This window comes from Polypterus senegalus, chromosome 7 (assembly GCF_016835505.1).
Source record: "Polypterus senegalus isolate Bchr_013 chromosome 7, ASM1683550v1, whole genome shotgun sequence".
Classification (NCBI taxonomy): domain Eukaryota; kingdom Metazoa; phylum Chordata; class Cladistia; order Polypteriformes; family Polypteridae; genus Polypterus; species Polypterus senegalus.
Genome location: NC_053160.1, coordinates 131,508,977 through 131,521,892, shown reverse-complemented (window position 1 = coordinate 131,521,892; position 12,916 = coordinate 131,508,977). Strand labels below are relative to the sequence as shown.

At 36.1% G+C, this 12,916-nt stretch overlaps 1 protein-coding gene across 8 annotated transcripts in view; it reads left to right on the top strand.

Annotated features, from left to right (window-relative positions):
- The first annotated feature begins 8,386 nt into the window (after positions 1-8,386).
- The window catches only part of LOC120532859 (EGF-like repeat and discoidin I-like domain-containing protein 3), a 939,662-nt gene continuing 935,132 nt past the window's right edge, over positions 8,387-12,916 (top strand). For 4 of the 8 annotated variants that reach the window (XM_039759301.1, XM_039759300.1, XM_039759299.1 and 1 more), the window contains exon 1: positions 8,388-8,879. In XM_039759301.1, coding sequence (XP_039615235.1) covers positions 8,816-8,879 — 64 coding nt within the window. In that variant the 5' untranslated portion in view covers positions 8,388-8,815. Of the gene's footprint in view, positions 8,880-12,916 lie in introns of all 8 variants that reach the window. The other 4 variants (XM_039759297.1, XM_039759296.1, XM_039759295.1 and 1 more) reach the window with 2 other exon arrangements.

Sequence of the window (12,916 nt, the reverse complement as noted above, 5' to 3'; positions counted from 1 at the left end):
ACACAGATGGTAAAGCAGTTGGGGATCCAGCAGGACTCAGGTGTTGTAAGGTGAAAATAGAACTCATTCTTCAAATGTGCATCCATTTGAACATTAATAATTAAATGGTATTTTTAAATGTATTTTACATTTTTGTAAATCTCTATGCCTAAATCATATACCAAACAGTTCACCTATTGCATTTGTAGCTGTGCACATAAATTCATGTTTTAATCTGTTTCACTTTAAACTTTTTACCACTAAATGTAAATCACGTGAAAACTTTTAACATGTGGCAAAAGATCCTCCCGCCAAACTGGGGTACATTTAATATCTTATTTCACCAGTGTTGATGCTTTAAAATGACTGCAACTTCCAATTTTTAAATAACTTAAGCACAATTACTGTATATAGGCAAAGATTTCCTGACTATGTATGGAAAAGTTAACTCTATTCATTCGTCTTTCCCCTACCCAGTTATTCAGTGGATCAAAATTCAAAGCATGTAATTGTTAGATTTATGTAACCATGATTGGTAGTGTAATGATTTAACTCTCGGCTTTCAACTTTGGCTTAGTAACATTCACCACCCCCTTCCCCACTAACAGTATTACTTCCTAAGGAAACTAAACACTTAAAAGCACAAATCATAGAGTAAGAAGGACCTTCATGATGATTTATATATCCCTATGCAGCATACAAAAATACCCAAATAAAATACATGTTTCAATTTCCTAATGTCAGGGGTGAATTGCCAACATCTGAGCTATCCACTCAACTTTAAAAAATAATATCCATATATCCATTTTCTGAACCTGCTTGATCCACTTTAGGATTGCAAGGTTGCAAATAAAACCAAATGTTTTATTTTATTGCAATTACATAAAAAGGGCATTTAAATTAAAGCTTAGTTTTCTGGAAGTCTCATCAATGAGAACAGATGATGTCACAGACCTGCAAGAATTATAGACAGCAACATTGATTTACCTTAAAAGGTTATATTTGATTGACACAGAACAATTGTTGCTAAAGCTTTAAGTATGGTATTAATCCATGAGCCGTTGGCTGTATCTGATCATTATATGACATCTAATTTAATCATAACATGTAGCACATGTCTAGAAGTGCCAATCATGAAAAAGCTACCTACTGTACTGTTTGTGGAATAATTGTGCTGTCTACCTTGGATATGCAAATGAATTGTATGACAGCCAAAGCTTCTTCATTTAGTGCACACCGAATGTTTCCTATAAAAAATTCTATGTTGTTGAGTTCTTTCCACTGATGCCAAAAGCGTATCAAAGAATAATAAGAATTAATGTGGAAAACTGATGCTTAGCCACTTTTCAAATCTTACATAATTTATAATTCCTAACAAATTGACAGTTTATGAAGGATGAAGGAACTCGATCAAGTGGGGGTCATGGTATATTGACAGAATAAGGCTCCAGTCCATTACAGGGCACACTCATGCACATTTTAGAATCAGCAGCTGACCAACTGGGAAGCAAGAGAAAACCAGCAGACCTGGAGAAAATCTGAGGCAGACATCTAGAGAATGTGTAAAGAGAATATCCTGGAGATTTTGATTTTATTACTAGATTAGACTATTGCAAGAGAATATCACATTATTTTATGATAGCTATAAAAAAATGCTTACAACACATAAGGGGCATGTCCTTTGTGAGGACAGTATAAGCAGACTATCTAACATGCATAAGAAACACTTAGGAGGTCTCATTTTTAAGAACTTGTCTATTTATTTTCAAAAAGTGTCTATCTGTGTTACAAATACTCTCTTCTAGAAAGGAACTTTGAATTTGGCTTTCATAGTGCACTGAACAGAGTAATACCAGCTCTTGGAGCATTTTTTAAAATGAAAAAGTTTGGCTCAAGTGAGTGCTCTTGTCGCTTCCTCCAAAGAATTTGAACAATCCTAATTTATAGGATTCTATATCTATGATCCAAATCTAGGGATCTTGAGCTGTGAGATACTGCCACTGTACAAGCCACTGTACTACCTTGTCAGTCTAGTGATTTGTAAACAATTCTTCCAACATTTTATATTCAGATTGTAATATCTGAATTATATTTCAGAATGTATTATATTTCAGAAAGGTTAACAGCGTAAGTCATTTTGCAGTAAAAAGTGTTTTTGATTTTTAGAGCTCTATGTTTTGATGGAGCAGTACCACTAGTCAATACCATATATGTAAGAACAATATTGTTAGACAGATATAATATTGTGCTATCTTTATGATGACAGAGTTTGAATACTGACAGATCTCATGATCTCTTGGAAATACTAGTTATCTCCAGTTTTGGAAGATCCTCTGCCCTGCTCAAAAACCTTAACCTTTATTCAATGAGTGGTCTGAGAGAGGGGGTCAGACAAACAATTCCTGTTGAAGATAACTTCAGTAACAAATATTCTTCATGCAGCAGTAATTTAGTGCTTCCAAAATTCTCAATCTGGTTTCACTAGAAATGTTGCCTGAGGTTTAACATGAGTGCTATACAAAATTTGGCCTTCCTCATTTGTCAATGCAGCATTTGTAGTTGCTAAGAGATAGATAGATAGATAGATAGATAGATAGATAGATAGATAGATAGATAGATAGATAGATAGATAGATAGATAGATAGATAGATAGATAGATAGATAGATAGATAGATAGATAGTACTTTATATGTCACAATATGAAATTTAGCTTTTTGTACAAACTCAAGGAACTTTATAATAAACAAAAACAACAACCCCACCCACCCAAATGCAAACAAGAAAGAAGGACTTGGCTAAAGATAGGAGAGTACTCACAATGAGACATTATTATACATACTGCTGTACCTATAACAGAGCCCCAATGCCATTCTCACTAGAAACTTTCTTTAAATTTACGGTAAATGGGAGAACGCCCATCTCACATCTTGACTGTGATAACACCAGGTAAACAAAGTTAATTAAAAATGGAGTGATTATTTTAAATTTAAGCAAACACAGTACATGACTTAAAATGACAAAAGAAACAAGACAATACAATGCATGCTTCCCCCTGTCAGGAGCAGTGGCTCATCAAATTATGAACCAACCCCATTTCCCCCTTTGCCGACCAAACTATTCTTGTTCTATTTCTGTAGCTATGGAACCTTCACTTCAGGCTTTCTCAGAATTGTAGAGGTAATCATTGGACTACATCACGAAAAGCAGATGCTTTGTTGGGGAATTTCTATAAGTAAAAAAGTGTTATATTTGGTACAAATTGGGGTGCACAGGGCACCTCAGTGACACCCTGAGATTATATTAGTTGAATTGGTTTACTCAAAGAAATCAATTAAAGATCATTCAATAGATGTCAGGTAGGCAAGAATCCCTTAACAAACAAAATGTCAAGCAATATAGAAGTCAAAAATGGTCAAGTGATAATAAAGGTAAAAATGCCAAACATAAAGTCCAACAAATACAAAAGGTTAAACATACAAAATAGGCCAAAATGCTTAAAGGAAAAAAAAGAGCAAGGAGTCTAGCAATAAAAAGGCAAGATTTTAATTAAAAAGACCTTCACATAGGTAAATACAAAAGTTTGAGGACCCCAGCACCATGATTTCAACCTTCCCGAATCCTCTTTGGACCCTTCTCTCTCTCTATCTTTAAAAAAGAGACCCATACTTTCTTGTCACCTACTGGAATGTCTGGCCTCTACTGTGCTGGAGGAACATTTTATGTTTTGAACAAAGCCTCCACTCCCATCCCCTCTCTTCGACTATGGTTTCCTTGCCAGTGGCACACTGAAAACATTGGACTGGCCCATTTTTGTCTCGGCCTTTTCATACTACCATGTGTAGTTGTTCTGTGGCTGGCTAAGCAAGTAAGGCACCTACTTACTATATACTGACCATTAAGTGAATGGATAGTTGAAACATTCAGTAACAAGTGAATATACATAGGGATATGATAATAAACTATGGATTTTATCCATCCAGAGATATATATCCACAAATACAAAGGTCCAACAAATGTTGATCTTGAACATCTTTTAATGACCTCACTTCATGCACCATTACCATGTGCATTTAATTCATACTGAATTTTTTTTAACTGTGGGAAAGGAGTTTCTGAGTAAATAGTACAAATTCTTGAAATTCTGGGAGGCTTACACATTAGAAACACATTGTGTAAATGACTTTAATCATCGCTATTTCTATAGTCAGTGTTCATAGTAATTTAAATAAATAACTGTGCACTCTTCCTTATATGCCAAACAAAATGTTAATACCTTAAATAAAACAATGCTTATTAATGAAACAACAATCTTTAAGTTATTTTCATATGAAGACATATTATACTGTATAATTGAGAGTCAAATTATGGGTTCCATCCATCCATTTTTTAACCTGTAATTCCAGTACACTGAGATGTGAAGCCTAGTCTAACATCATTGGATACAAGGCCGAGGGCCAAGGTGGTGTATTTGCACACTCACTTAAGCAACAAACTCGTTTTTACTGACGTAGAGTCTCTAATGAATGTAACTGAAATAAAAAAGAAAGGTCATGTGCAGAAAATGTGAAAAATGCACAATGACATTAACCCGGCTGGAAAATGAATCCAACTCCTTGGAATTGTGACACAGGATTGTTGATCAATGTAACACTATGCAAAACTAATTATAAGATTTGTTACTAAACTATTACATCACATTTTGCAGAACTCAGAAGAATAATGTGTCCTTGTAAAATAACTAAATGAAGCCAGCAGCAAAGGTTTAATAAAAAAGTTAAGCAAGTCTAGATGCATGTTTTACAAGTTTGCTAATCCAGAGTATATGAAATCAAGAGGAAAGGGGCCACCAACAATGACAATCTGTGACAGCTAATGTCACAAAATGAAATCCATATGTGTCAAAGGATGAGTCAAAATGGGCTGGGATAATTTTCAGAGATTAAACACTGAAATATGCTTCGTTTTTTTTTTTTAAAGGAGACCATCTAATGAATGTGCTCTGCTCTTCACACAAGGTCAGAAAACCTGGATTCTAAATTTAAAAATATAAGATAGTTGAATCTAATGAAAATGTGTGAATTGGGTGTACTGCATAGTGATAATATCAAATTTGGGAATAAAAAAGAGAGGTAGAACCTACACAACAACAAAAAAGGTATGCCAAGGACACCATGAATCAACCAATGAAGGGACTTCATAAGAAAGGAAGTCAGTAGGTGTTAGCAGGATTTTGTTCAGAGGTTCAAATAATGAAAAGCATTGCAAAGACTTATTCATTGCATTTTTCTGTTCTAGTTGCCTTAGGCACAAGAACACATATGAAAGGAGAGGCTACCCACATATGCCATTGTGAATCAAGTCTTGTTTCCTGGATTCAATACATCTGATACAAAATAATATGCAGTGAAAGACTAGTGCACGCACTGTAAATTATTGCTCAAATTAGCACCTTCAAGCAATTAAATTTTTTTCTGTCCATGATGCTGAGCTTGTCCTGTGTGTCATTTTAGATCACTTAAAATGTCAGCATCAATATTTAAGCCACATACATCGAGTCCTTATTAGGAATTGATCCTGGAGGGGAAAGTACATGATTTCCTGCACATTACCTGTAATGTGTAGTTCTTTAATACATAGATTTGTGAATTGGGTTGGAATGTAAAAGGCTGGGAGGGCATTTTTTTGCCGAGCTTTGAGTGCACCTTGTGTCACAGATTATTACATTTGTTGTCATGATGATCTATGAGTCTTGACTCACTGCGTCTAAAAGCAGTAAATAAGCCTTACTGCAAATTAATACAGGTGAGTGAACAAATATAAACTAGGATCTCCTCTACATGTAGTGTATGCGTAAGGACAGAACGCTTTAATGCATTAATTGTTTATTGAAGAGCGCAATGTAAAACATAACATACCCAGCTTAATCTAATTGAGGGTCATATGAATAGGGTTTCAGAAGAAATTTAAAGGAAAATAATAATTGACTGACTAATGCACAGAGTAATTGGTAGGGAGACATTTCTGGGTGTGGTTTTGAGTGAACCTCTCATTACTCTGTTTATTATTATTTTATTTATTGATGGATGGAGACTAGTAATAGTCTACACAGCACTTTCAAACACTACATTTTAGACTGAATGTTATACATTAGCTTAGGATATTGAGTTCTGAGCTATAATATTAAAAGCTAATGGAACTATGAAAATTACACAGCTGTTTGCTTCCTTGTTTAAAGTTGGATGCACCTAACCTTGTGCTCAGGAAAGCACAGCTCAAGTTACATATATTTGTTTTTGAGTGGTGGAGTATGGGGTTTATAGGCAGCATTTATACTCCCTAGCCTAGGATAATGCAATGATCATTTTTTTAATTTTTTAAACACCTTAATTTACATAGTTATTGACGGTAGAATACTGCTGAATAAAATCTATTCTGACCTCTAAAGGGTGCCCTACTTACTAGCTAATCTACTATCTACTTTCGCTTTTACCAATTACTATAAATGCCTTTATTTTATAAGAGATGACGCTACACTTGTCACATAGAGGTTCTCCTTACAGGCTCTGTCGCAGTATGTAATAACCTGCTGGTACAAGAGGGGGCACTATTGCTAACAGTGTCTTCTTCTCCTCTGCCTAGTGAGGGTCTTAACTTTGCTGTTTCACGTTCCCCAGCCATAAAAACCCTGGCTGCCTAGATGGAGGTGTAATTTTGGCAAGCACAACCCACCAGATGGAGCTCCTGAGCAAATTGACCCCAATCCACGGCTAGGGCCTGAACCTTCACTTTGTTGTTTGAAGCCGAGGGCTAAAGTTATAACCCCTCAGGAGCATTCTCTTTTGTTCTTGAACTTTCTGTTTATTAAACAGGATGTCTCTGTCGGCACCCCAAATTTTCTTGTACCTGGCCACACACTTTATAATATCTTTCACTAACATGCCATGAAAAACTATGTAATGTTTTCCAGGTTATTAGTTCAGATATTTTCAAATAGTTATTAAGTGATAGTTCATATATTGGGTCATGTATTTGCAAGCATTTACAAATTATTTAACAAGTACCTACAGTAATACGGATTTTTTTTTTTATTTACCATTCAGCAAAACACAATTTGTGTTGGAAAATCATGTAACAATGTCAAACTGATTAGTAGCAAATGTCTTTAAAGACCAATTATACCTTTTTGTGAGTTGTCTACAAAATTGGCCATTTATGTTTCTATCCACTTTGTAACTGAAAGAATTTAGGCAGATATTTACATTTTATATATTTACTCCTGCGTGGAGTTTGCATGTTTTCCCCCGTGTCTACATGGGTTTCCTCCGGGTACTCCGGTTTCCTTTCACAGTCTAAAGACATGCAGGTTAGGTGCATTGGCGATCCTAAATTGTCCCTAGTGTGTGCTTGGTGTGTGGGTGTGTGTGCGTGTGTGTGTATGTGTGTGTGTGCACGCCCTGCGGTGGGCTGGCACCCTACCTGAGGTTAGTTTCCTGCCTTGTGCCCTGTGTTGGCTGGGATTGGCTCCAGCAGACCCCCGTGACCCTGTAGTTAGAATATAGCGGGTTGGATAATGGATGGATGGATATTTACTAAATAATTACTTCATTAGTTGTAGAACTTTTTCAAGTGCTTAACCTAAAACTGAAACTATTACTGTAAAATGGAAATTATGCCTAAAATTACATTTTATAACATACCTGCTAATCCAGTTCAATGTTATGGGTGGTCAAAACATATCCTGGCAGTACTGGATGGAAGCCAGGAACAAGCTGTGGGCAGGGCACACTCATGCAATCAAAGCCAATTTGGAATCACCAGTCACTGTAACCTGGACATCTTTTGCAATATGTAAAACTTAAAGTATGTGGAGGAAAGCCTGCACAGATAGAGGAAAAAGTATAAACTGCACATAAATAATTAGTAGGTGTGGGATTTGAACCAAGGATTCTGCATCTGTGAAGCAGCAGTGCTAAAAACAGTTTGCCTGTGCTACCCTTTACCAGAAAATATACAGTATACACAATATGTGTACAATATACAGTATATGCTGTATGTATAAATGTGTGTGTATAAACAAATTTAAATTTATCTATACCTGATTATATGACAATAGGAAGAACAAAGTTAATATTACAGTTTAACAGTATTAAAATATTAATAGCATCAACCTAATAACAATGTATCTATTAGATCTGACTACTGTACAATTTGTTCTTTGGCCATGATGCAAGGCACTTTAAGCTGCTAAAGATTCAATGAAGGCTGGTTAGCTACTAATGTAAACGGCAAGAGGCGAATTCTTGCTTTCTCTTCTCTCTCCCTCTCTGTCTCTCTCCTTCTTTCCATCCCTCCCCCATTATACACTCTCTCTCTCTTGCTCTCTCTCGCTCAAATCTCTCTCTCACTCTGTCTTCCCACTGGCAACGCCTTTGATAAAAGCATAATGTGAAGAGATAAGGTAATATAGGTCCCACCCAGCCTGATTTAAAGGGTCTTTGTATTGGCAGGAGCAGCACGTGTAGGGGAGGAGCAGGGGGTGGCCCCGGTCGGAGCACTGCTGGGCTGTCTCTCTGTTTGTATACAGAACGCCGCGCTCGCTGTCTGGTCGGAGCGGCTCTCCTCTCTTGCTCTCCTCTAAAGCATCGCGTCGTTCACCACTGCAGTCACTGAGATCATCCGCCTTCTCCGAAAGGACTTACAGAAAATAAGAGGATAATTACCACTGGTGTTGACACAAAAGCGTTCCAAGCAAAGATCGGAATTTGAAAGATACTTGTGCTGACTGTGTGTAAAGATATCAACCCCCAACCCCCGTCTTCTCAATTTTCTTTAAAGGATGGGACCTCTAGTTGCTTTGCTCATCCTCTGCATAGGCGCCTCTGTCCCGCAGATAGCAAAAGGTGAGTGAGTGGGTAACAACAATGTAACGTACTGTATATCTACTGCATGGTTCAGATTGTTTCAGGATAGCGTTTATGACTGGGGTTTGCTATTTCTTACAACTGAAGGTGCGAGCAAACAGATAGCTTAAAGATTATCCCACACCTAATTATTTTAAAAAGTCCCATTTCGGGCAGCATCATATACCGCTGCCAGATGTAGACATCTGAAACAATGTCAACTTTGGGAGTACTTCTTTTTCAGTGGCTCTGTGATATCTGATCTGTCTCAGTGTTGCGCACATGTATTTATTATATGTATTTTATACAAACGTGTGGATGCGATTGTGTTGATACTGAAATCCTTGTATAACGCTACAGTTCATTTATTTTATCCTATAAAAAAATCAAAGGTTTTTTTTTTAAAGGCATACACCAGTTTAGTATTAAAACTTGCTGAACTTTAATTTTTAGACTATTAAAAAGCAAGAGACAGCATCCTCTAGGGGATGTTTAAAATGTACCTTTGAACTCAACAGTTCTTCAAGGCACTTTACTGTTTTACTCAATGTAAAACCCAGAGGGAAGAAACGCATTTGTTACACTTTGAAGTTGAAATAACGAGATTATTAATTCCTGCAGGGAAGACCTATTGAAGACTATGTTTAACGATGTATGTATATATATATATATATATATATATATATATATATATATATATATATATATATATATATATATATATATATATATATATATATATAAATAAAGAGAGAGAGATAGATAGATAGATAGATAGATAGATAGATAGACAGATATGCAGAAATACATATCCCAATGTATTCAAACGAAATGTAACCCTTTTAAGTTCCTTTATCCGGTATGATTAATTTAAATTTATGTAGAAAATTCAATGGTACGGGTACGTTTAGGCAACTAACGGCGACGCAGAAAATAAGTGGATTATTTAAGGTTAAAACTGAAAACTGATTACGGATGTATTTTCAGTTCTGCGGCTAATGGGTATTCAAGACGTTAAACGATTTCTGGAAGCGGGCTTCTTTCGTGCAGTGAGCACATTGCGCTTAAGGTGTCACTGTTCATTTTGTCCTAAATTCGAACCATCTTGAATTATTACAGCTTTTTCTCCTCATACCCCTCCCTCCGCTTCCCTTTACCATCGCCTTCTTCTCAGCTCCGGACACTTTAATCCAGAGGTCATAGAGACGAGTGGAAAGTGTAGTCTTGTTCCCAGGATAATCCTGTTGTAACGGTGCACAACTGTTTTAGCGTTCCTAACATAAACAACCAGGCGAGTAAAAATAAAAGGCTGCAGAGGTAATCAGATGAAGAACATAAGATTTTAGGAGGGTGTTGCATAATGCATAGCTGCCATTTAACTAGACTATGAAGACGGACACGCTCTCTCTCTCTCTCTCTCTCGCGCACACACACATACATATACACACACACACAGATGTACACATATTAAAAGTGTCGCTGATTAGTCTATGAATATTCTCCTCATTTTCTAAGCCATGTTAATTATGATTTTGAATTAATTATTCATAAATTTGAACCCGTTATACAGTAGCCTCGCGCACTAAATCAAATTACGCTTCATATGCCTGATTACTAGTTATGGAGGAGTTTTTATTAACCATTTAATTTTCTTTCTTTAGTCGCAGATTCTATGCTTATTCCAAATACATGCAAATAAATCTGCATTTAGTTAGTCTGTAACGCTAGAAGGAGTAGTATATACATATATATTCATAAGAAGTCAATTAACAATATGGACAGTGCAAGTCGTCCTCTTCGTTTTGCGCTTACAATATTTCCTGAATAAAGTCAGCTGTAGAGAGGAAGACATTTACTGTACACACCGCTTCTCAAAAAAAATGAAGTATCCAGGTGTTTCCATGCCTGTCCTAATTCTCTGAGGTCCTGGAATATACTTTGCGAAGGCATAAGAAAACATTACCAAGCCGCTATTCTAAAATTAAAATAGTGCGACTGTTATCAAACCGAATATTAAATTCAATGTTGAATTATTAACCACACTGGTGCTTCAAAATCCAATAACTTCTAGGGTTCTTTACAGTCGGCATGATATTCTTAAACAAGGACTGCTCTAAGTGGAAGTCTTTGATTGCTGGAAGCCAAATTCATACGCTGCTAAATAAAGGGGAAACAACATCCCGATATTTGAATTTGGTTAAAAGCCAAATGACACAGTTAAAAAGTATGGTATCAATATTTGCAGTAAGTAGTGCATTGATAGTTTTGAATTACATTCACTTGTGGTACAGTTCTGTTTTGAGAAAAAAATCGCTCCGGCTATCTTATTACAGGTATTTAAATAACAATAGCAGCATAAGATTTCGATTTTTACACCGAACTCATGAGCATATTAGCATAGTGTTCTTTTAGATCTGAATTCTGTGAACGTGAGAAAATAAAGGAGTAAATGCATTTTAACGTTAACGGTCATCATCTGATAGCAAGTATCGGTGGAATTCAGTATAATATCCAGATTTAGCAAAAGAACAAACACGCACAGAAAGAAGTGTAGATACTCTAAGGCGCGCAGATTGGCTATATACATCACACAAGACTGACTTTTTCCATTTTTAAAAGAGAACTGCTGTATACGACGTTTCCATGACTAACACCCACATACAGAGATAACCGAGGAGCTTGCTCGCCGCCTCTTTTGCGGAATATTTGAAGAGCATTTTGCACGTAACTACTATTGGATGAGTCCGCTTGCCAGGTGCTGCTCTGGTTTGTTTGATTACTTTGATGACGTAATGGATGTAAAACAATTCGCAGTAGCTGGCATCTGTCATGTTTGCATAATTAGTCATCAGCTTCATTTACATACAGTAGAAGATACATTTGTACGTTTTGTTTAAAAGCAAGCATTTTTTCTGCATTTCCTGTCCACATCTTTAGTACAAAAGCTCATAACTTTTTAATATACAAAAACAACAGTATATTAAACTGTAAGGTCAACAGTCCATAATAAGCACAAGAAGACGACAACAACCTGGGTATAAATAACTACAATATTAAATATATATTACACTATGTATAGTTGTAGATCCTTCTTGGAATGGTAAGAAAAAACTCCTTAACATGCAGCACCTTGACCTGTGAATGAGTGCTAGTACATTTATGTTTATGAATAGGTAATACTAGTGGATTTTCAGTACTCCGATTTTGCATCTTATATAGGTAACTGCAACAAAGACCAATTTTTTGCATTGTTATTGTTACCTAGTTTTTTAGGTGAGCTTTATAGGTCTTGAAGATTAATGTCAAATGCTTTGGTTTCAGTTCACTGAAATGGACTGGCTCACAAGGTTTGGTGGTACTAATGTGGCATCTGTTTTGTATAGTTCATAAATACCTGAAAAAAAGAATGAAATGTAATCCAAAACAATGCTTTTTTTATTTGAGATTGGTTGAACATCTAAATGTTTTTAGACTGTAGAAAGTTCCCTTAATGACAGGAGAGATCCTTGGGTAAAAGTGCCTGATCCTCCCTGGAATGATGGAGTGGATGAAAGTAGGTCACAGTATCCTAAACCTCAAGCTGGTGCACATTTCCTTGAGAGTCTTGTGGATCCTTCAAGAAAGTGTTTTATTCTACAAAGTATATATAGTACATGTAGAGCCTTTGTACAGAGGCATTTATGCAGGCATTTGTATTTCATTTTCATTTATATTTATATTGCAAGTTGCAAGCTTGACCAGTCTTGATAGCCTTTCTGGGGTTATATCTGTGTAGGTTTGGGAGTCATTGACATGGCATATGGTGTTGGTCTGACAAATCAGACAGAGAAGTGAAAACATTCTGACAATGAAGAGAAGCACAGGATTTGAGATGTAAAATTAGAAAAGTGAAAGAGGATATTCAATGGTCCATCACTTTATAAACTACCAAATACATTCTGGAAGAAAAACAAATATTGAAGCAGTTGAAAACGATGTTGTGGTCCAGAGTTAAAAATAAGGTAATAGCAGGCAGACAGGACACAAATAATGTATAA